This window comes from Sorex araneus, chromosome 1, assembly GCF_027595985.1.
Source record: "Sorex araneus isolate mSorAra2 chromosome 1, mSorAra2.pri, whole genome shotgun sequence".
Classification (NCBI taxonomy): domain Eukaryota; kingdom Metazoa; phylum Chordata; class Mammalia; order Eulipotyphla; family Soricidae; genus Sorex; species Sorex araneus.
In genome coordinates this window covers 203501563-203527127 of record NC_073302.1, presented here as the reverse complement: position 1 = coordinate 203527127, position 25565 = coordinate 203501563, and the positions used below count along the sequence as shown (strand labels likewise).

The following is a 25565-nucleotide window of genomic DNA, read 5'->3' as shown; positions in this document are numbered from 1 at the left end:
TAAACTGCACTTTCAGCCGAAGACATAGTACAGTGGGTAGGAGGCGTGGCTGACACTTAACCTGACCAGGATTGATCTCTGGCACACATATGGTCCCTTGAGCCCACCAGGAGTAATTCCTTAGTGCAGAGATAGGAGTTAGTCCTGAGAACTGGTCATTGTGGCCTCAAAACCAACCCCCTAAAAATTCACTTTCAAAAATACTATATTCCACAGTGGTTCTTTTTTTGGGTCACACCCAGCGATGCTCAGGGGTTGCTCCTGGCTCTGCACTCAGGAATTACTCCTGGAGGTGCTTGGGGGACTATATGGGATGCCAGGGATTGAACCCAGGTCGGCTGCTTTGCTATCACTCCAGCCCCCCACATTGGTTCTAAAAGTTGTTATGTACTTGCCCACATGTGCAATACTGGCCCAGGATGAGTGCACCGTCCTAATGACGTTAAGTGATATATTAACGTGAATCACACTCCCTGCACCTTCATTCACAAGTTTCACTTCTTCTGAGGGTCAGAGAAGAGTAGAGCCACATCTGCTGGTGCAGGGGTGACTTCTGGCTCTGTGTTAGAGGTAACTCTTTGGTGGGGAGGGAGGAAGGAAGGGCATATTTGGCAATGCTCAGGGGTTACTCCTGGCTCTGCACTCAGGAAATTAACCTGGTGGTGTTTCGTGAACCACATGGGATGCCAGGGATCGATCGAACCCACGTTGGGCACAAGCAAGGCCTTACATGCTGCGCTATTGCTCCAGCCCCTAGAGGTAACTCTTGAATAATGCTCAGGGAAGCATATCAGCATCATGTATTGAACTGGGGTCTGTAGTATGTAAGATAGCACCTTAACTGTGTCTCCAGTCCCTCAAAATTCACTGTTTAGTTTATCTCCTTCCTCTTTCTCCTTCCTTCCTTCCTTCCTTCCTTCCTTCCTTCCTTCCTTCCTTCCTTCCTTCCTTCCTTCCTTCCTTCCTTCCTTCCTTCCTTCCTTCCTTCCTTCCTTCCTTCCTTCCTTCCTTTTTGTTCTTGGGCCACACCTGGCAATGCTCAGGCCTCACTCCTGGTTCTGCACTCAGGAATCACTCAGCCAGGGCCGAGGCGACTGTACGGGGTACAGGGAAAGAACCTGGGTCAGCTGTGTGCACAGCAAGCTCACTGTCTACTGTAAAAGGTCTCCTGCCCCTTCCTTCCTTTAAGACCCAATTTCCAGTCTGTCTTTCTAGCAGAGACAATAGAGACTATTGTGTGGGAGCATCCTCCAATTTGTGCCCCCACCCCCATCGGAAAACTACACAGAATGGGGAGGAGTTCAAGGAATGCAGGACTTGCCTGTTCTCAGGTGGTCCCTCCTTTTCCCAGGTTCCTCTCTTCTCGGTACCTCCCTCTAGCAGCCACACATTTCCCTTCCACTGTGTTTCACTGGGTTCAGTATCTCTGCTGGAAAACATGCTGAAATCTTTCCCATGAATAAACAAGCAAATCAAAGTTCAAAAACATTCCTGTGGCTCCCTGCTCTCTTTTGGCTAGAACCTGTTTTTCGTTTCAACTCCAAGTATTTAATTTAAGAAAAGGAAATTGCAACTCCTCTCCTCTGGCCTCCAGATCATGTGGGTCCGGGCCAACTTAGTATCTTCCTGGGAATTTTCTAGTGCTCCAGACACACTACATCTAAAAACAAATTTGTAACAGTGACCACCCCTGAAATACTCCTTCTCCCTTCATGCCTCCTCTGAGAACTGACACCGTCCTTAACTCGATCCTTTTAGGGAAAACTAGCCTCCATCCTTCATTTCTTTTATTAATCTTTTTTTTTTCACTTAGAAAAATTTGCCGTAGCATGTTTTAAGATAATGTGAATATTTATGCATTAGGCATACAATCTTACTGCAATATATCCACCACCAAAGTGCCAATGACCTACCACGATTGCTCGGATCCTTATTCACTTTTCTCTTCATGCCCCTCCACCTCTACCTGTTCCCACTGGGCATTAAACCCAGGCCCCCTGAATCCAAAGCACATGCTCAGTGCTCTGCGGCATGTCTCCAGCCCTGGCCTTTTCTTCCTTCCTCTCTCTCCCACCTTCCTTCTTCACCCTTCCCTACCCAGGGGAAATCTCCAGTCCTACCTGTTGCTTACCTCTCTCTCTGCCTTTCCTTCTCTTCATCTTCTCTACCCTAGTCTGCTATTTCCCCAAACGTGCTACCCCGACATACCCTGGCCACCTGAATGATGCTATGTATGGACACCCAGGAAGTCGCATTTGTCCTTTATCTAAAACTCCTCTTCAGGGCCTGGATGGTGCTGCATGGCAGATCCACTTGCCTTACATCTATGAGGCCATGAGTCTGAGCCCCAGCACCACAAAAATTAACACAATTTTTTTTAAAAAATGAAATTATTCACCTTTTAGTGGCTGGCGACCTAGGAATAAAGTTCAGGCATTTAGTTAGTGTCAAAGTGGTACTTTTTTGTCTGGACTTTGCCTCTGTACCAGTTTGTACATGCTGCTCTGCAAGCCACAGGATAGGGACCCCTCTAAACCTGAGGTCCTGCCCACCCAAGGCCCTGTCCCCCGAGACTCTGACCCACTCGAGGCTCCACTCTCGGGATTCACCACTTTCAAATGCTTTCTTCTCCCTCTCTTTAGCCAGGTGGTTCCTCCTGCTCTTTCTTGGGGCTCCCACAACACCCATTCAATTGTACCATCGGAAAAATCATCTCCTCTGGGGCTGGAGCGATAGTACAGCGGGTAGGGCATTTGCCTTGCATGTGGCCGACCTGGGTTCAATTCCCAACATCCCATATGGTCCCCTGAGCACCACCAGGGGTAATTCCTGAGTGCAGAGCCAGGGGTAACTCTTGTGCATTGCCGGGTGTGACCCAAAAAGAAAAATAAATAAATAATATTAAAAAAAGAAAGAAAAATCATCCCCTCTGTAAAACTCAATTTATTAGTCTTTCCCACTGGATTCAGGGCTGCTGAGGGTGGGAGAACATGGAGTCTTCATCTCAGATCCTCCCAGCACCCCATGTATGGCATGAAGTAGACAGAGTAATGAACGCTTCTGATGTGTTGATTCCTCCTTCTGAGATACCACTCCTCAAAATACTTGTCTATGTAGCACTCAATCCCTTAAACTTTCTGTTTCTCCAAGTTCTATGACTACTTCTTTTCATCTTATTATTATACTCAAGGATTGGCCTTAGGGCCAGGTCCTCAAGATTGTCACTGATGTCTATAACGTGATAGGCAGGCATCATGCTCCCAAACTCACGTTTTCCTAAATTGGATCCTTAGCTCATAGCTCTACAATTACACAAGGTGATTAAAAGGTGACCAGAGGACCACAGGTCTGTCCTAAATCCATCCAGTGGTGACCATGTGTGTGACTATAAAAGCAATGAGCTCAGCTTTCTAAATTCTGCTGAGAAATGCATTTGGAAGGGCCAGCAAATGAAATGAGGTAACACCCTGGCAGCTCGTTAATGTTCCTCTCCCTGAATTTCATTGGCTCACGGCTGATTGCCAGCCTTGGCCTGGTGGCAGGCTAAGGGATGCAGAGTGCCCTCTACCTACCTCTTTAATGTGCAGGAAGTCCTTGGCATCGAAGGAGATGGCCGTGCTTGGAACAGGCACATCCTCGTCCAAGGCGCCACAGTAGCTCACGTTTGTCTTCACAGCAAATGCGACAGGTTTGGACTAGGGACAGAACCATGAAATAAGGAGACAAGGAGGGGCCAGAGCGATAGCACAGCAGGTAGGGCATTTGCCTTGCACGCAGCCAGCCCGGGTTTGATCCCCGGCATCCCATATGCCCCCCCGAGCACCACCTGGAGTAATTCCTGAGTGCAGAGCCAGGAGTAACTCCTGAGCATCGCTGGGTGTGATCCAAAAAAAAAAGAAAAGAGAGAGACAAGGAGCCAGACAGGAGAACTTTCCATATCAAAATGGACAAGACAGTTGAAAGACCAGGCAGAAGGTGAATTCACTTTCCAAAGGGGGTCTCAAATGGGTTTCCCATTTCCCAGGCAGCCATGAGAATCCGTGGTAAGGGCAGCCAAACCCTCTGCTCTGGGGCTTACCCAACATCCCCAAACCTGTGCCCTAACATACTGGGAATGGATAGGGAGAAAGGTTGCATGTTATCTAGTTGTAAAACTTACTTTAGATGACAATAGACACCTCCTTCACTCAACCCACCCCCAACACACAATGTGTGCTGGGTGTAAATAAAAGAATGGGAAGTTTATAAAATTGATAGATTGACAATAAAATTGATAGACTGACAATAACTGAAGGAGATCATGGCATCACTCTTAGGCATACACACACACAGAGCACATACATGAAGGCAAAGGGCTCTTGACTGCCTCCTGTGTGTGTGGGGGGGAGACAGAGATCCCTATGCGGCCACTCCTTTGGCTTATCTGAGGGTCTGGCGATATTTCCTGCAGCTTGTCTCTGCTGAAATTCTAATCATTGCTCAGAGTACTCAGCCTGTCTCTGACCTTGAGGGAGGACACAGGAAGTAAGAGGGAAGAGCAGGCAAGGCAGGGGATGCACAGAACAACCGGGTGAGCATGTGGTGAGGAACAAAGGCCGGTGGCAGGGAAAAACCCCATGACAACAGGTGGAGCCAGCTGGAACCTTCTCTGCCAGCTCAGGGCGGGGCATGCTCCACAGTGGCCACAACTGCCACGTCGGCCAATAATTCATTGACCATCACATGCAAGGGTGAAAGCTCAGGGTCTCCAAAGGCCACCTGAGAACATGACAGTCAGGGGTTCATGAATGGAGGAGCCTGGTCATCTGGTCTCTTATCAGGATGGTCGGAAAAGGTTGGTGAGAAACGGGAGGTGGGGAGGAGCAGCTGAAACCTGCTGAGTAACCTGCCACTTTGGAACCAAAGGGGGAAGAACGTCACCTTTGCTCTCTCAAGCTGGATAGCCGCCTGCTGCTCTCTCTCCTGCCGAATAGCTTCCCGATCCTCTTCCAAAGAGACATCGGAGTCAGATGGCCTGCTCGTGTAGGAATCTGCGGAACCCTGGAAAGGAAAACCCAGGCAAGCTGAGAGGCCGTGCCACGCAGCTTCTCTGGTGGTCACATGCCAAACGGGATCCTGGAGCTCATTCTTTTCATTTGCATAGACCCCAGTGTGTACGCTCTGTGCTTCATTGCAGATATAAATTTAGACCTCGATAGAGTTACACATCTGAGTAATCTGGAAAGTAGCAATGTTGTGAAGGAAAATATTTTGACTAGATTAAGTGCTAGGAAGTAAACTGCAATGAGAATTCTGCAGCATCCATCCCTCTTTCTTCCCATTAGGTGCTATCTTTATATTAAGCTCTTATTCGTTTGTGGAACGAAAGTTTCATCCCATGCTCTCTCTTAAGGTTTACAGCTTAAGGAAAGAAAGGCACAGCAAAATCCAACCTGTATCTTGAGTTACAAATGACTGATTTGTCTAAGGTTTTAACACGATAAAATAAAGTCTGGTATCAGTAAAGAGATTTTCTGGTTCCAGAGACCACATGTTTCAATTCTTTCACTATTAAAGCATAGTTCACATAGTTCAGAGAGAGAGAGAGAGAAAGAGTGAAAGAAAGAAAAAGAATAAAAGTGCCTGCTACAGAGGCAGGCAGGGGTGAGGGGTGGGGGGTAGGGCGGGAGGAAAACTGGGGACATTGGTGGCAAGAAATGTACACTGATGAAGGGACTGGTGTTGTAACTTTATATAACTGAAACTCAATCATGAACAATCTTGTAATGGTCGGTATCTCACTGTGATTCAATTAAAAATATTTTTAATTTAAAAAAATCCAACACAGTTTATTGCGCTGCATTAGTCATCCTGGGTCTCCCTTCACCAAGTCACGAATAGCAGGCTGACAATAAGGTTAACTCCAATTGAAGCCCACTCAGGAGGGCTATCTGAACGACACCAAACACACCATGACAAGCATGGCTAAGGGAGTGGGGCCACCAGCGTCACCTGGTGTTCATGTCACAGGAGAGATAAAAGGCAGAACAGCTAGTTATAAAGACAACTGCCTCGAGCTCCAAACCAAACCAATCTCCTCCCCACTAATTGCTCTGCCTTCTGATTTCTAAGGGAGCATCACCTTTAGAGTTGCTCTTTGCATACTCTATGACACTTATGTGGCAGAGGTCATGATTACACTACTGTGTTGTGTTAGTTTCATATTCACACATGGGTCTGGAAAAGCAGAGACCTATCCGTATCACTGGGAAGCTATCCATGAGAAAATCACACTCATGCATGGCTGTTGGGACTTTTGGAAACTTTTCTAAAGTTAGAAATATGAGGGTTTGCTTGTGGATACCCTATCTGGGCATTTTCAGCCTGTCAGTGCAATGGCATCTCCCAGTAGAGAATTCCACCATTTAAAAAAATTTTCCTGGAACTGCAAAGAGAGAGACAGAGAGAGAGAGAGAGAGAGAGAGAGAGAGAGAGAGAGAGAGACAGAGACAGAGACAGAGACAGAGACAGACAGAGAGAATACTAATATTCCAGAGCTTGTGGGAATGTAATTTAGACAATACATACATTACACATATGAGGCCTTAAGTTTGATCCCCAGCACTGGATGACACTCCCGAATCCCAAATCCCACTGGATAGTGGTCCCCATAACTAACAACAACTGGGGCCAGTCCCCAAAATGCTTAGCTAACTGAGCCATGAGTGTAATGCAAGGGCCCAAGGACGCGTTTCTTCTTGAGCCTGGTGATACTAAGGACGACGAGGGCCATCTTGGCAATGCTTGTGGGAACAAGTGTCACTGGTGACTAAAGCAGGGTCAGGCATTGGCCTAACCATAGACTCTCTCCTGGTCACCGGTTCTTCATCTTTTTTTTAAACAAATTTTTTAATTGAATTGAGATACAGAGTTGCAGAACTGTTCAGGGTTGAGTTTCAATCATACAATGTTCCAATACCCATCCCTCCACCAGTGCACATTTCCCAACTCCAGTGTATCCAATCTTCCTCCCAGCACAACCCTCCCACCCCCAGCCAGACTCTATGGCAGGCACTTTCCTTCTCTCTCTCTCTCTCTCTCTCTCTCTCCCCCCCCCCTTTTGGGCATTATGGTTTGCAATATAGATACTAAGAGGTTATCATGTTTGTTCTTTTGCCTGTTTTCAGCACACAGTTCTTATCCAGAGTGATCATTTCCAGTTATCATTGTCATAGTGATCCCTTCTCTATCCCAACGGCCTTTTCCTCCAACACTTGAGGCAGGTTTCGAACCATCCTTGATTTCTAGTGCTGAAATTTCTATAGAGATTAAAGAAAAAACAGGTGGCACAGGACTCTGGTTTTTCTTTAATCTGTAGAAATGTTGGCACTAGAAGCCAAGGACGTGAATGACTACTTACTGGCCTCTGGCTCCCTCCTCCTGCCAACAAGACAAATAAGTAGATTCCAAATTATTTTCAACTCATGTTTTCTATACCTGCATAACAGTTCATCTTCAGATGTGTATGTTTATCTTATTACACACACTATGTAAAAAACACTGTACATTTGAGTACTGCAATGTCTAAAGTTTCTTTATGACGAAAATGCATTTTCTTTGGTTTTAGACCATCACCAACAGTGCTTAGGACTTACTCCAGGTTCTGCATTCAGGGATCACTCATGGCAGGGCTCAGGGAACCGTATGTGGTGCTGGAGAGCAAACTCTAGTTGACCATGTGCAAGGCAAGTGCTATATTATAGCTATATTACACCTGCTATATTATAGCTCTGGCCCAGAAAATGCATTTGATAAAGAAAATTATAACCAAATTACTCTGTGCACATTTACAAAATGGACGAATACAAGTGTTTTTTTTTAATAGGAGTCTTCATTGTCTTTAAAAGAACTATCTTGGGCCAGAGAGATAGTACAGAGGTTTAGGCATTGGCCTTGCCATACAACTGATCAGGGTTCAATCCCTAGCATCACATATGGTCCCCTCAATAGTGCCATGAATAAACCCTGAATACAGAGCCAGGAGTAAGCCCTTCCACACCTGGGTGTGATCCCAAAAACCAAGTAAGTAAATAAACACCTAATTTGAAATCCTTATACAAATTATCAGAGACAGTGAAATTGCTCAAACGGTTAAGAGACATCACAGATTCTATCACCAGAGAGAGAGAGCACTGCGGGGGAGTCCCCCAATACCACCAATCTTCAAGGAAAAGTTCTCATGCTGGAGTAATAGTACAGCAGGTATGGTACTTGCCTTGCATGCATCCATCCTTGGTTCAATCCCTGATACCCCATATGATCCCTTGGGTCCTACCAGGAGTGATCCCTAAGCACAGAGCCAGGAGTAAACTCTGAGCATAATTGAGTGTGGCCTAACATCCCTGTCCCCCTCAAAAAAGTAAGTGTTCTTTCAGAACATACTGTCCAACTTTAAGTGTACCTGCAAACAGTCCTGATGGAGAGAAAGAAAACAATGTTTCTAAAATATATATATATGAAAATAATGATGCTCAATTAGTAAGATAAAAAAAATTAGCCAACAACAACAACAAAAATCTCTGTGATAATTGTTTTGAGTTCATTCAGAGGATGTTTTGCCGAATTGGGACATGTGAGGAGTAGACTATTTTAAGGTTCTATAAAGATGTTTGGACGATAAGGTAATTATGATGCAGGAAGTTAAGAAGGAGGTACTGGCCTTGTTTTGAGAACATAAGGGGGAGAAGACTAGGGACTACAATCCACAGGAAAGCAGGCTTAGCGCTGAAGCTGGGAGTCAGAGAGCTAAAATATACAAATGATTGTTGACATGAGGAGATAGCTAATTTCCTGAAACCACCTTAATGACTTTTTCAAACCGAGGATCCAATCTCTGAGAACACAAGAAGTGACTCAAGAACTCCTGCAAATGAACTTTATTTTGAAATGTGAACAAGATTATAAGAATTTCAAAATTACTCAATAAGCTCCACTATTGGCCAAGTGTGTAAAGAAGAAGGTCTTGCTTACTGCCCTATTTGTCAGAACATTGCTAGAGGATAAAATAAAGCACTATGATATCTATTTTTTAATTACAGTGTTATTTCATCATAAAATTTTAGAAAAGCATTGCCCTTGGCATGTGAAAAAATTTTTTTTCAGCATTTCTTTGTTAATAGAAATCACAGCAGGGAAAGCTGAGCTCTGACATCAGAGCTCAGATCTGGCCGATGGAGAGATTCTGCTGACTTGGCACAGAAGTCTTTTTTGGTTTCTTTTCATTCTTTTTATTTTGTTTTGTTTCCACTGGTTGAAAGAGAGTATAGCAGTATTACAAGGGGAAGAAAAGAACAAAAAAAGGAAAGGACCTAAGTTATTTACAAAGGCACAAAGAATTGAACTAAGAAATGAGGGAGGGGTGAGAGGGGATGGCTTGGGCCAGACTAGAGAAAGATGGGGAGCTCTAGCAGGCCTGGCAAGACAGGAGGCCTGGGGGTTGAAAGATGGGTGGAAGAGCCACAAACCTGGTTAAATATTTATGATGCAGAATTGGAAATGACAAGAAGGAAACTATGTGGGTGCTTGGAAGACAGAACTGAAGATGCAAATGTTATTCATATTGATCAAAACTCCAAACTGGAGCTCTATCTATCGGAATTGGATTTCACAGTTTTGACAGAGGGAGTTAGCCTCCTTATGGTGTGGTACAATACTGAGTTGTTAACCATGTCCAAGAAACACAACAGTGTTTCGTCTCTCAGAAACTCAGCAGACACAGTGCAAGTCGTTTAAATATATATATATATGTATATATATATATGTGTGTGTGTGTGTGTGTGTGTGTGTGTGTGTATGTAATTTTGGGCTGGAGCCACAGCTGGCATGCTCAAGGTTTACTCTTAGCTCTGTGCTCAAGAATTACTCTTGGTGGTGCTCAGGGGACCATATGGGATGCTGGGGAATGAACCTGGGTGTGCAGCATGCAAGGCAAGTGCTCTACCCACTGAACTCTCTCTCCAGCCCAAGTGCAAGTGCAAGTCTTGTCTTCAAGGCTCCAGTGCTAATGTGCTAGCTAAAATGAAGGGAGGCAGAAACAACACGACAAACAACAAAAATGCATGCACATATAATAAATATATGCACATATCTACAATATAAGGCATAAAAGAATACATTTTTGAGAAGATGGAAATACTTTTCTTTCCATTCACAAAAGGTTCAGACCCCCTGCCCTTATTCAATATTGATAAAAAATAATCCAAATTCACACCTTTCAGGAGTCTTATTGATTACAAAACATGAAACACTGGTGATAGATTAGAAAGTCAGCTCTCCTGGTCCTGAGGGCCGAGTAACCTGGGCAGCAGGAGGGCTTCTCCTCATTCCCAGGGAGGGAGCATGATGTCTGCGCCATGGAACCGTTGCCAGTTCTTGTTACAAGTGACATGGGTTTTTCCAAGTCTCCATTTCTTCCCATGTGAAAGGAGAATAATAGATACCCTTGTGAATTCTCCTGGGGTTTTATTTGAGATGGACCAGCATGTATTTCACCACGGGGGGCGGGGGGTGGAATTCAGGAAATGTTAGCAATTAATCTTTGACTCGTTAAGTTTCTGGCAGACTTCAGCACATTTTGGGCTATCATAGAGTTTTAGAATATTTATCTTGTTACACACACACACGTAAAATCATACATTCTAAATGTATAATTTAATGGCTTGAATTTTTTGTTTTCAACCACACCAGGCAGTGCTGACATTCCTGGCTCTGTGCTCAGGGATCATATTGGTGATGCTCAGGGAACAATATGTGGTTCTGGAGATTGTATCCAGGTTGCCCGACCTGCTGTATTATCTCACCTGTCCTACAATGTAATGATTTTAAAACAGATTTATAAAACACAATTTTCAGCACCATCTAATATTAGGGCACACCTACCACCTCCACAGGAAGCTTGTGGCCATCTGCCATCATTCCCCATTCTCACCTCTAGAACCAGACAGCTAGTTAATTACCTAGTCCTCCCAAAATTGGAAAAGATAAATATTCCTCTTTTTAGAAACAATTTAAATATTTAAATCTGCCATTAAATTATAGCAAGTGAAGGGAGAGTTTACAAATATTTTATTTAACTTAGGGTGACCCCTGGCGGTGCTTAGGGGACCATCTGTAGATGTCAGGAATTAGACCTGGGGTGAGTCGCATGCAAGGCAAGTACCTGATCTCCTTCACTACCTCTCCAGGCACATTGCTTTATTTAAAAATTTTTATTTTAAATTAAGTTAGGATCAGAGAGATGGTCCAATGGGCTGAGTACATTCTTTGCAGATGAGAGGTCTGGGTTTAATCCCTAACACCTCATAGCCCCCTGAACATTGCAGAGATTGACCCTTGAGCACTGCCCTAGGGGAGCTCCTGAGCACTGCTGAGTGTGGTCCCCACAGAAAACAAATCAAAAACTACCCTAAGTTAAACTAAGTGTTAAATATCATGTACATAGTGGCTATCCTATTGATCTATGCAATTGCAGATACTGCAACTATCTTTTCAGTCAGCAAGTGAATGTTAAATGGTGTAAACCCAGTGTTTTGATTTCTTTTGTTTTTTGATTTGGCGCCATGCCTGGCAGTGCTCAGGGTTACTACTAGCTCTGTGCCCAGGTATGACTCTTCCTGAGCTTGGGGAACCAGCAGTTTTTAAGGTGCCCCTCTTCCCTGAGTGGCCTGGGCTGACTGAGCATCCAAGACTCACCCAATGGAAGGAACATCACAGAGCTCAATGTGTGGAGGGCTGGGAAGAGGTAAGGACGAATATTTTAATAAAAATTTCCTCCCCTGATTCTGGTTCAACAACTTACATTAAAACATCAAACAGGGTCTGAGTGATAGTACAGCAGGCAGATCATACCATGCATGTGTACTTTGCCTTGCGTGTGATCGACCCATGTTCAATCCCCAGCATCCCATATGGTCCCCAAGCACCTTCAGGAGTAGTGCAGCACTAGGAGTAACCCCTGGGCATCGCCAGGTGTGACCCAGAAAGAAAAAAAAGTCAAACATTCATTCCTCTCCAGAAGAGGTCTAGAGAACCGAATCTGCCAAGGTGTGTGGCGAGGGGTTGGAATGGGAGGGGACCTGGGACACTGGTGGAGGGACTATCTTGTTGGAACATTAATATGCCAAAAACACTACCATAAACAGCATTGTAAATCAATTTACCTAAACAAATATGAGAAAATAAAATAACGTTTTAAAATGCTACTAACCAAGCCAAACATTTTGAATGCTTTCAGTAAAACAAGACAACATATTACAATATTTTAACAATGATAATACACCAAAATGCCACTCATTTGAAATGACAGAAGTAGATAAAAATGGCTATCTGAGAACAGGAAAAGTAAATTTGCAGTGTTTTCTGAATGATGTTTGCCATTTCCAAGTCTATATTATGTCTCTAGGTTATACAGATTTGAACTGTGAATTGTTTTAGATTATATAGATTTGAATTGTGGATTTTACTTTTTGCTATCACTCTTTAATGATAGAAGTTTTACTCAGTTCTTTAGGTACTGGTAGAGGATTCTAGGGTGTGTATGTGTGTGTATGTGTGTGTGTTGGGGTGGGGGTGGGCTTGTGGTCACACCTTGTGGTGCTCATAGACTACTCCTGGCTCGGTATGCAACAATGATCCCTGGCAGTGCTCAGTGAACCATACATAGTGCTGGGCATTGATTGAACCAGTGCTGGCCACATACAAGGCAAATGTCTTTTCTTAGGTACCATCTCTCCAATCCACAAAAGTACTTTTTAAACATTTAAAAAAATTTTACATGTAGTCACTGTGAAGCTATAAAGTTAGTCATGATTGTGTTTGAGGCATACAATACTTCAACACCAATCCCTTCACCAGTGCCCACTTCCCTCCACCAATGCCCCTCTGACATCTGCTTCCCATCCACTTTTATGAGAGGCACTTAAAAGAAATTATATGTTTGCAGTGTCATTTACAGCACTGTTACTGATAGGGTTTCATATATAACATTTTACCAACTTTTGGCATCACTTCATTCCCTTGGGTTAAAAGCTTTCCTTCACCATAGACACTGTCCCCTCCCTGTGCCTTCCCCCAACCCCCTCAAATGGCATGTTCCCTACCAAACACCAGTTCTCATGTTCTTTGCTTCCATTGCCTCTGGGTATTCATTATTCCACTATTAGCTTCCTTTATGTCCCGAATATGAGAGAGATCATTCTTAAGTGATATGATACTTACATTATTTATAGATTATTATAATTAAATTATGTTCATGGGTAAATTATAGTAGTATATAAATATAATGTTAAAAACAAATTACAGGCTTGTCCAATTAAGTTGCTAGAAAATCCCAATTAGTAGTCTTTATTATAATTATTTAAATAATTTATCTAGAAGGAAGCAATATTCATTTAGAAGGCATAGCCAACCTTACCCTTCCAGTTTGTTGACTAGTTTGTAAATTTCCCTAATTTCAGATAGGTATTTCTTTCAATTTCTCCCACTGTCAGTCCCAAGGAGACCCATTCTTGAAGATACAATAATGGAAGAACTTCAATTGCCCTCACAAATATGAAAGGGGAAGAAATGGAGGTGGAGAGGCAAGCTGCCCTCAAGATCATCTATGGACTGTGGAGAAGAGGAGAGGAGAACTAAGAGTAGATTTGCATGTCAACCCCAGTGGCGGGGTGGTACCAGGAAGGCAGATTCAACTGAAAAGAAGTGCTTTAGGTCTTGCAATTTCATGTGGAGTGGCCTAATGCATGGGGGCGGGGTGGGGAACAGAAGACAGACTACAAGAATTCTACTCTTGAAGAATTGCTTTGATAATCAGTACATTATACTGTACAAGCATTCAAGAAGTGCTGCGAAGCCAATGAGCGCAATTAGCAATAAATCAAAACCCTTCTGTAAGATGAAAGGTTTTTATAAAAAATCATACTCAATGTTGCATTCAAGAAAGAACCGTTTCTGAGGAGGATGGAAGTGTGGTGCTCCTTCCCTGGGAAAGCAAAAGTGACAGGCTGATGAGAGAGCCTCCGACTTCCACCAATCGGCTCAGCTAGTCATAGCCACTGGGTAACAGCAGAGAACCAGGAGCCGCTGTGCCAGAATCAGCTGTGTGGACAAAACTGAGACAGAGCTTCTGCACAACCTGTAGAACACAAAGCAACGCCTGGGCCACTACCCGGGGCTGATCCCAGTGTAGGTATGAGTAAGAGTTCAAGGGAGGGAGCACAATCTGCACTGATCTAGTTTCAGTGGGAGATGTTCAAAGGAAGTGAGAGTCTTCCACAGGAAATCCTGAATGTGCTGTGGGTGGACTCAGAGCTGCATTCTGATGAGGCACCTGAGAGCTTCTTATAACTGTGGCCTATGTTCCTTCTGAAAAACGATTAAGGAGCGCTTCCTTTTCACAGTTTCAGAGAAGTTAAGAAGTCACTCACCAAACACTGCAGTGCTTTTGGTTTTGGCAGTGCCAGAATTTGAACCCAGAACCTCACTAATGCAAAGCATGCATGTGTTCTGCTACTATGCCACATCCTTTCTCTCTAGTTTCTTTAGAGTCATATTAGAGATATGATCCCAGTATATGATCACTGTATGGCTCCTAAAATTATCTTGAGGCAAGTATTCGAATTGTTAAAAAAAGAAAGGGAGGAAGGAAGGGAGGAAGGAAGGATGGAAGGATGGAAGGAAGGAAGGAAGGAAGGAAGGAAGGAAGGAAGGAAGGAAGGAAGGAAGGAAGGAAGGAAGGAAGGAAGGAAGGAAGGGAGGGAGGGAGGGAGGGAGGGAGGGAGGGAGGGAGGAAGGAAGGAAGGAAGGAAGGAAGGAAGGAAGGAAGGAAGGAAGGAAGGAAGGAAGGAAGGAAGGAAGGAAGGAAGGAAGGAAGGGTAGGTGGGAAGGAGGGAGGGAGGGAGGGAGAGAGGGAGGGAGAATGGGAGGGAAAAAGAGAAAGAGAAAGAAAATAGAAAGAGAAAGGATAAAAGAAGAAAGAAAAAGAAAGAAAGAAAGAAAGAAAGAAAGAAAGAAAGAAAGAAAGAAAGAAAGAAAGAAAGAAAGAAAGAAAGAAAGAAAGAAAGAAAGAAAGAAAGAAAGAAAGAAAAGTTTTTTCTTCCACATAAAACAGTAGAATGGATTGGCCTATTTAAAAGAGAACAGAGCAGGGAAAGAACTTGAACCTCTTATGTTGTTTTTGTAACTAAGAAACTGAGGAAATACTATCCTTAATTCTTTGGAGATATTTTTTTACTCAAAGTTTCCCATAGAGAGGAATATGTGTTGACAGCTAAGAGAATCCAAATGTGCTATCAGGAAAGAAGTGCAGCCCCAGAGACAGCTGAGCTCAGAGCTAATGGAAGCCAGAGTGAAGCATCTCCTTCACTTCAGGCGGAGATCAGGTGTCGTCAGCTTTGTGCCCTCTGAGCTCTGAGCACGAAGCTCTGCGGCTCTCTGGAGCTCAACATTCTGTACTCAGGAGTGAGGGGGGCGAGGGGGAGTGCAACTCTGGCACCAGAGAGTGCCCAGGAATGCCCAGGCTTCACCCCAAGGGAACGCACATTTCCTGCTCTTGAGGTGTGGCTGGAAATCATGTTGGAAACAAAAGCAAAACAAACCAAAACTCAGTAGACTAAACAATAGGAATGTTATTTTGGAAAAATGAACATTCAAGAGTTTCTCAGGAAAAAAAAACTAAAAGAAAAAGAATGAAAGATAATTTGCCTCAGTAACAGATGTTAAAGCATAGAATGATAGAAATTATAAATGTTTGCCACTGGCATGGCTTAATGAGATAACAAAATTCATAAATATATTCCTATATACCAGAAATCAATATATGACGCAGGGAACATTTTAAATAGAGAGGGATTGGTCACACCTTAAACAAGGTTGGAGAAATTGGGGGAAAGGGCAGATCCATTTTTATTTACCTAATTTATTGTTATTATTCTATTCAGAGAGTCTCTTGCCCACACGCCTGGCTGTCTTCCCAAGGGGCCCCTCGGAGGGGATGGGCTCCACCTTCCCTCCCCACCCTGAGCAGAGCTCCCGGCGGCTGAAGACCACCGGAACCTAGCTACAGCCATGCTCGAGGCCCCTCTCCACATGATCGGACAGGCCTCACGCATGAAGGTACCGGCAGAGGAACCCAGGTGTGTGTAATTCCATCAACAGTTAGCACCCAGAGACTTAAAAGCAAGCTCCCAGAAGTGATATCTTGTAGCCTACTTCTCCCTCTGGGAGAAACTGGCAAGCTTCTGAGAGTTTCCTGCCCACATGGGAGGGCCAAGTCAAGAGAGACTTCTAAGATCTCAGGGAAAGGACGAATGGAGAGGTTACTGAGCCCAGTCGAGAAATCGACGATTAACAGGATTTCGTGATTTGTGATTCGTTATTATTATTATTCTATTATGAATTGCAGGGGATGGAAAAATAGCTCAAGTGACAAGCCTGTATCTGACTTGCATGGGTGAGAGCCTAAATTCAATCCCAGACACTGCATAGTACTCCTTCAATCCTCTACTGTCCAGGGGTGACCCTGTGGTTCCTACACCATCAGGATATCTGGGCCTGAGTACCAAACTGTCGGGAGCAAACTACTGGGAGAAGAATCAACAGGAAGAACCCCGACACAGAACCAAAAAAAAGTGCACACAATAAAAAAAATATATATATATATATATATTTTGCTTTTTGGGTCACACCAGCGATGCACAGGGGTTACTCCTCCTGGCTCTGCACTCAGGAGTTACCTCTGGCGGTGCTCAGGGGACCACATGGGATGCTGGGAATTGAACCTGGGTTGGCTGCGTGCAAGGCAAAAGCCCTACCCACTGTGCTATCGCTCCAGCCCCACAATTAAAAATTTCAGATAAGGCTTTAAATAAAAAATTATACACATACTCACCTGTATTTGCATATACACATAGGTATCTCATGGATACCTATTCCCCTGACCCTGAAAGAGCCTCCAATGTGGCACCATTGGAAAGGACGAGTAAAGAGAGGCTGCTAAAATCTCAGGGCTAGGACAAATGGAGACGTTACTGAGACTGCTTGAGAAATTTGACGATCAACGGGATGATGATGATGATGATGATGATGATGATGGATACCTATGTAGACACACATACCAGTACTAGCAGGAACTATGGCCATTGTTTTAAAACAGCAAGCTAAGAATTCAGAAGCCAGGAAAAGAAAACATTCATCAATTTTATTGCATGAAATGTTGGCACATGAGGAACAGTACAGGGATAAAGGCCCTTGCCTTGTATACTAGTGGTAGACAGATGCCTGTGTTGTAGGGTGAGGACTTGAACTTATTCCCACGCTCCTCCCGACGGGCTTGTCAATTGCTTTCCCAGCAGCACTGCCCTGGTGATCCTTGGTGCCACAAATGTGTAACCTCTGGACTTTGCAACAACAAAGGAAAAGGAAGATGAGAAAATCGTTTGAGTGTTTGTGGTGGTGGGACGGTGGGGAATGAGGGAAGACAACAGTCAAAATGCAAATGATCAAAGAGAACAGTCAGGGAAGAGATCTGGGTTGAAATGTTCTTGATACTCAAAGAGATCTAGGAGTCAAACAGACAAATGAACACTAATGAATGCAATATTAACCCGGGAGCAGAATTCACAACTCAGAAGTAGAAACCACCCAAGTCCCCAAGGAAAGATGAATGTAGAAATGTTTGGGTCACAGACACACATGAAACATTTCAGATTTTCAGCAAAATCATTTCAGCAAACAATGTTCTACCACTGGCTGAAACCTGAGAAAACCTTGAAATTTTTGTGCTAAATGAAGAAGTCAGATACAAAAGGATAAATCTGGTAAGATTTGACTTACAGAGTGAGAAATGAGGTTACTAGGGGCAGAGGGAGGGAGAATAGAGTTTCATGGTACAGACTTTCTGCATGAAAGATGAAAGTTCTGAAAACAGTTAATAGTGATGACTCTACTATACTGAATCAACTTCTTGATATGCACAAAATTGTAAGCTTCCTCACAACAACAACAAAAATTTCATAAAAGTCTATAAATTGACTAAGTTAGCAAGAAAAAGTAACCTTGCTCATTTCCCACAGTGCTTGGTAAAGAATTAAGAAGCTTCTGGGAAGGATGCTTCACGGACTGGATGTACATTCGCATGCAGGGCCCCTGGTGCACTGGCCTCCGGTAGCAATTTCCCAAACACTGAGGCTGGAGTAACCCTCCAGCACGGATGATGGGGTGGGGGGGGGCAGAGGGTTGTTATCTGAAAACAATCAAACCAAGAAACAGAAAATGAATAAATGAAAAGGGGTCTAGGCTCTTTCTTCAGCAAAGAAATGCAAATTAACATATGATGAAAGTTTACCCATTAGATCAAAACATTGATTATACATATTACTAGTGAGGAGTAAAACTGACATTCACACACAGAGGTAAGAAACCAAGGTGGTTATGATGGTACAAGGGGTGAGATGCTTGTTTTGCCAGTGACAGACCCTGCTTTGATCCCTGGCACTGCATGTGGTTCTCAGAGCACCACCAGGAGTGATCCTGTGAGGGCGAAACTGATGCCATGACAGGCTGCAGCTAACATTAAGTCTCTGCTAGGCCTCAGTTTCTGTTTCCCCAAAGCACGACCTGCAGTTTCTGGTAAACTCCCAGTTGAGCAATTTGCCAAGATATGGAATTGGGCAGTTGGGTCAGGCTGGTCATGAGGGATCACTGTACCCTCCTTAGAAACTATTGCTAACTATTAACTGATTGCTGACCACCATTGTAATAGGGTCAATGCTAAAAATAGACCAGAATATAAATTGCTCCTTAACTTTGAACCCTATATAAACTGCTTGTGATTTGGAGTCTGGGTCCTTGTCAAGACTCCACTGCACTGGATGAGCCTTGGACCCTAGCTCAAGCTAGCAATGGCTCAGGCTAGTAATAAAGTTCCTTTGCTTTTGAATTATTGTGTGTGGACTTGGTCTTTCCACAATTTGGGATCTGGAACTTGGGCAGAACAATCCCTGAGCACCTTCAGGCATAGCCCATAACCACTCCTCTCCCCAAAACACAATCAGAGGGACCAGGGATGTGACACATCAGTGGAGTGCTTCCCTTGCATGCGTGTGACCCTAGACTTAGTTCCCAGCCCCATTAAGTTGGCACATTTTTGGAAGCAAAAATATTAGACAAATTTTTAATAAAGCAATAAAAATTTAAGTAGGTATAAATTTTACTTAAGACTTTCTACTTGAGAATATTTACCCTAGAAACATACCTCTACATGACTTATATGTAAACATTTATATGCTAAAATAGCAAACACTGTAAAAGAACCTAAATATCTTCCATAGAATACATGTTTTTAAAAAGTAAGGCTTAGGGGCTGAAGCAATAGCACAGTGGGTAGGGCGTTTGCCTGCACGTGGCCGACCCAGGTTCGATTACTCCATTCCTCTCGGAGAGCCTGAGAAGCTACCGAGAGTATCCCACCCACACAGCAGAGCCTGGCAAGCTACCTGTGGTGTATTCAATCCAAAAACAGTAACAACAAGTCTCACAATGGAGACGTTACTGGTGCCCACTCGAGCAAATCTATGAACAATGGGACAATAGTGCTACAATGCTGCAGTGCTACCTATTTAATTTTCCTCAGTATAATCAATGGAGTTAGGTGTGACAATAAGATCTAGAATCCTTTTCTTTTCTTTTAATTATTTTTATTTTTCCATTTATTTCCCCCCCACACACACACTTTATTTAAACACTGTGGTTTACAAAGTTGTTCATTATGATTTGTTACAGGCATTCAATGCTCCAACTCCAATCCCACCACCACTGTAACCTTCCTTCCACCATTTTCTCCATTTTCCTACCACCCCTAAAACCTGCCCCCATAGCTGGCCCACGATAATTTATTTTATATTGCCTGTTACCACTAAATGGCCAATGGAATGATCAAAAACTACTTCAGTAAAAGAAAATTTGTGAAAATTGATGTTTTTCACCATGGGGACATTGTCTTTGTTTGAGGCTTTACTAAGTTGCTGTTACTAGTTAAGCCTTCTGTGTTAATGTTTTTGTTAGTGGCACTTAGTTGGCTTCTATGTTACATTCCCATCTAATCTGGTGTGCTCAGGGCTTACTCCTGGCTCTGCACTCAGTTATCACTTCTGGCAGAACTCTCAGACCACATGGGATGCTGGGGATTGAGTCCATGTTGGTTTCATGCAAGACAAGTCCCCTACTGGCTATACTGCACTGGCCCAGCTCTTATTTCTTTAGTAGTGATTTATAGTTTTCTTTGTATATGTATTTTATCTATTTTGTTAAGCTGATTTGCAGGTATTTTATTTTCTGAGGCACAATTGTGAATTGGATTGGTTTTTAAAATTTCTCTCTTCTGTTTATCTGTATATAGAAAAACCATGGATTTCTAAAGGTTGGTTTTGTAAGCTTCAACTTTACTGTACAAGTCTATTGTTTCTAGGAGATCTTTGTGGAGTCTTTAAGATTTGTTAAGTATATTATCATGTCATCTGCAAGTAGTGAGACTTTGGTCTCCTCTTTTCTGCTCTGCATACCTTTAATATCTTTTCCTTGCCTAACTGCTAGAGGTATTAATCAGTGCCAGTGGCCAAGAAAACAAAAGAAAAGGTTAAAAAAATGGAATTATATCAAACTAAGAAATTTATCCACTGCAAAAGATATGATAGCTAGCATAAAAAGATATCCCACAGACCTGGGGAATACATTTGCACATCAATCACCTGGTCAAGGGTTAACATCCAAGATGCATAAAGTACAGGTAGAACTTTATAAGAAAAAACAACCAATCCCATTAAAAAACTGGGGAAAGAGATGAACAGAAACTTCTTCTGAGAAGACATACTGATGATCAGCAGGTATATAAAAATATGTTCTGTAACACTTGTCAAAAGTAAATGCAAACTAAAACAACAATGAGATATCACCTCATACCAACGAGACTGGCACACACCACAAAGTACAAAACCAACCAGAGTCAGTGTAGGAATGTTGCTGGTCTAGCATTTTTAAAAAACAATATGGACACTTCACAAAAAAACTGACGTGAGCTTCCAGGCAACCCAGCAAATCTACTGTTTGGGTTTACCCCAAGGGCTCAAAATCTATATAGGAAAGACATTTGATTCTTATGTTCACCACAGCACTATTCACAGTAGCCAAGACCTGGAAACAACCCCAGTGTCCAAAATGTGATAACTGGATAAAAACAACTATAAGAGGAAGCCTCAGTTTCCCCTACCAGCAGTGAGGAAGAGAAGTTACTAATTTTCCAAAAACATAAATTCTGCCTCAGAAGTTAGACTCATGAAGACTAAGAGATAATGGGCAATACTTGCAAGGCAAATGGTTACATAGCTAACTTAAAAGACCACACCAGACAGACCACTCTATAGGGTCACTGAATTTTCTCTAAAATTCTTGCCAACTGATAAGAAATGAAAACAACCCAATTTTCATTTAAAAGGACCTACACACAACAAAGCCTTTATTTTTAATTTAGTTCTATACTAAGTTCCTCCCTGGCTGGGGAGTTTCTTTCTCTTCTACTTTCCAATGTACTTTTCTGTTTTATTTGTCTCTGGGTCTGAGCACCTTTCTTACTCAAATCATTCTTGAAAATTCTAAAGAACCTGGGGATTCTGGGATGGACCCAGATCCACCGGCACTGCTCCTGCATCCAAACTATGCTATACAAATACAACTGACTACTACTAGGCTGTGGGCTGGAGCAATAATTCAGCAGGTAGGGTGTTTGCCTTATACACAGCCGACTCTGGTTCGATCCTCAGCATCCCATATGGTCCCCTGAACACCACCAGGAGTGATTCTTAAGTGCTGAGCCAGGATTGACCCCTGAGTAACCCCAGGTGTGATGCCCCTCCACCAAAAAAAAAAAAAAGCAAAAAAAAATTACTACGAGGCTGTAAGAATAAACAAAATCATAGAATTTGCCACTGTGAATGGAACTGGAGAGTATCATGCAGAGTGAAGTTAGGGATAAACACAGAATGTTGTTCCTTATATGTGGGATATAAAGAAATATAGTCAGTGATGAGGCCAGGAAGATAGTACAGCAGGTTGGACTTTTGCCTTCCACCTGGGTTCCACTCCTACACCTTCTATTGTCCCCTGCCAGGAAAGATTTCTCAGTAAAGAAAAAGGAGTGAGCCCTGAGCAGCCATCAACACAATCCTGCCCCGGAAGAAAAACAAAAGAAAAGAAACACAGTAGGGATAACAATCGCTCAAACAGAGAACTAGTCATCAGTAGGAAGCATATCACAGGGAGTGGGGAGTAGGCTGGGGGCTGGGAAATGACCCTGGAACAATGGTGGAAGGAAGCAGAGTCCGAGTATGTTGCAACAGTTTTGAAAATCATGGTGCATACTGTAAAAGATACAGTGACCAGAATACAAAGACTATCCACAGAATGGGAAAGGATATTTACCCAATACCCATCAGATAAGGGGTTGATATCAATGGTATATAAAGCACTGGTTGAACTCTACAAGAAGAAAACATCCAACCCCATCAAAAAATGGGGCGAAGAAATTAACAGAAACTTTACCAAGGAAGAAATACGAATGGCCAAAAGGCACATGAAAAAGTGCCCTACATCACTAATCATCAGAGAGATGCAGATCAAAACAACCACGAGATACCACCTCACACCACAGAGACTAGCACACATCCAAAAGAACAAAAGCAACCGCTGTTGGAGAGGATGTGGGGAGAAAGGGACCCTTCTACACTGCTGGTGGGAATGCCGACTGGTTCAGCCCTTCTGGAAAACAATATGGTTTTTTTTTAAGAGTCGTACTCTCAAAAAATTAGAGGTTGAGCTCCCATTTGACCCAGCAATACCACTGCTGGGAATATATCCCAGAGAGGCAAAAAAAGTATAATCGAAACGACATCTGCACATGTATGTTCATCGCAGCACTGTTTGCAATAGCCAGAATCTGGAAAAAACCCGAATGCCCTAGAATGGATGACTGGCTGAAGATACTTTGGTACATCTATACAATGGAATACTATGCAGCTGTTAGAAAAAAGGAGGTCATGAATTTTGTATTTAAGTGGATCGGCATGAAAAGTTTCATGCTAAGTGAAATGAGTCAGAAAGAGAGAGACAGACGTAGAAAGATTGCACTCATCTGTGGAATATAGAATAACAGAGTGGGAGACTAACACCCAAGAACTGTAGAAATAAGTACCAGGAGGTTGACTCCATGGCTTGGAGGCTGGCCTCACATTCTGGGGAAAGGGCAACTCAGAGAAGCGATCACCAACTATAATGTAGTCGAAGGCCATGTGGGGGAAGGGAGTTGTGGGCTGAATGAGGGCTAGAGACTGAGCACAGTGGCCACTCAACACCTTTATTGCAAACCACAACAGCTAATTAGAGAGAGAGAACAGAAGGGAATGCCCTGCCACAGTGGCAGGGTGGGGTGGGGGGAGATGGAATTGGGGAGGGTGGGAGGGAGGCTGGGTTTACTGGTGGTGGAGAATGGGCACTGGTGAAGGGATGGGCTCCCAAACTTTGTATGAGGGAAGCATAAGCACAAAAGTGTATAAATTTGTAACTGTACCCTCACGGTGATTCACTAATTAAAAATAAATAAATTTTAAAAAAAAATTTAAAAAAAAGAAAATCATGGTGCATAAAATAAAATTTAAAAATAACAAGGGGGTGGAGCCATAGTACAGCAGACAGAGCATTTGCCTTGCACGTGGCCAACCCAGGTTCGATCTCCGGCATCCCATATGGTCCCCCAGTGCCGCCAGGAGTAATTCCTGAGTGCAGAGCCAGGAGGCTCTGGATGCATAGTAATTCCTGTGCATCGCTGGGTGTGACCCAAAAAGCAAAAAAATAAAACAAAATAACAATAATAGTCAGTATCATTTATTGAGCACTTAGCCCACAGCTAGAAATAAGCACTCTCTTCAACAGTGGCCTCGTGAATAGAAGTGCCCCATGGAGACCACGGAGGCCCAGTGGAGTTGAGTTAGCATCAAGTTTTCTCTTCAGTCTCTGTCTCCTGAGGGTGTCTTACATTAAAATAAAATACAAGATGTGATTTAAAGTTTGGGACACAGTTGAAGGACGCATGGTGACTGTCCTGTGATGCCCACATGGATGCCATTCCACGAAGAGGAAACTTCCTGCAGTTTACTGGCTCCAGGTTTGACCCTCAGGTTCATCCATCCCTCACAGCCTTATCTCTGGGCCTCACAGCAGTTACACAGACTGCAGCCCCCAAGACCAGTCCACGTGCAGAGGAAAGTGGCACAGCCACGTCCTTCCCTGCATGCGGCCCTGCCTGCAGTGAGCACAGAAGTGGAGGAGCTGGGGACAAGCGAGCAGCGAGGGGTGGGGGGCAGAGGGTGGTGGGTTCTTTTATGTTTGCTTTTTGGGCCACACCCGGCAGTGCTCAGGGCTTACTCCTGAATCTGTGTTTGGAAATTACTTCTGGTGGGGTTTGGGGGAACCATATATGGTGCCAGGGATCAAACCCAGTTTGGCTGCTTACAAGGCAAGCACCTTACTCTTTGCACTAGCTCTGCAGCCCCAAGGGCTATTGGTTCTTATCTAATAATCCCGTGTTCTCCTAAAGCAAGTTCATCAGCAAAGGCCTGTAGAGTCTTAAACTGTTCTCTTGGTTTAACCTTTGGAACTAGGAAATAAGTCTTGAACCAAAGTAAAACAACTTCACTGGCATCTATTTAGTCAGTCTAAGAACTTTGAGACTTCATTCCACACTGCAGTAACAAGTCCCAGAGACACCAATGACGTGCCCAAGGTGAGGTGTGTGCACTCTGGCCTGAGAATACTAAGGCTCTTGCTGATACTCTGGCCTGCTCTGGGGCACTGAAAAAGGAGCAGTTCACGAAATGGAATCAATCGTCCTTTCTCTCTGTCTCTCTCTTCTCTCTCTGTCTCTCTGTCTCTGTCTCTATCTCTCTGTCTTTCTCTCTCTTCATTTAAATCAAATAACAATTACTAAAGATGTTAGGTTATCTCCAGTACATTGTCCATTGTTTTGACCTCTCTCCAAAGCTCTTTCCCGAGGCGGAAGGGACAAATCAAGCTGTGCTCTTTCTGTTAATCAGCCGTTGGCTGGTGAATCCAAGTCTTGCATTCCAGGCAAGGGAGTATCTTGAATGATCTCTAAGATTCCTCTAAGATCTGTTCTTAGGTATCTTCCTGCTGTCAGGAATGTGGACTTCTAGTATTTATTTAGTGATACAGCATTCATTTAGGCTAACATTAAAATATACACAATCAGTTATTGCTGAGGAAAGAACTATCAAATGTGCATTATTTTCCCTCCCCTTTGCTTGAGTCCATAAGCTGGTTAATATTCCAAAGTGGTCAGAGAGCAAACAAAACAAAAATATCAGGAGCTGAAGTGACAGTACAGCGGGTAGGGTATTTGCCTTCCACATGGCTGGCCCGGGTTTGATTCCCGGCATTCCTTATGGTCCCCCGGGCACTGCCAGGAG

General features: G+C 43.5%; 1 protein-coding gene across 4 annotated transcripts in view; it reads right to left on the bottom strand.

Moving 5' to 3' along the window:
* Positions 1 to 25565, bottom strand: part of CACNB4 (calcium voltage-gated channel auxiliary subunit beta 4) — a 320764-nt gene that overhangs the window by 68792 nt on the left and 226407 nt on the right. For all 4 annotated transcript variants that reach the window (XM_055143080.1, XM_004619372.3, XM_004619373.2 and 1 more), the window contains 2 exons: positions 4921 to 5040; positions 3573 to 3695 (listed from right to left, as the gene is read on the bottom strand). In XM_055143080.1, the coding sequence (XP_054999055.1) occupies positions 3573 to 3695; positions 4921 to 5040 (243 nt within the window). The remainder of the gene's footprint in view (positions 1 to 3572; positions 3696 to 4920; positions 5041 to 25565) is intronic.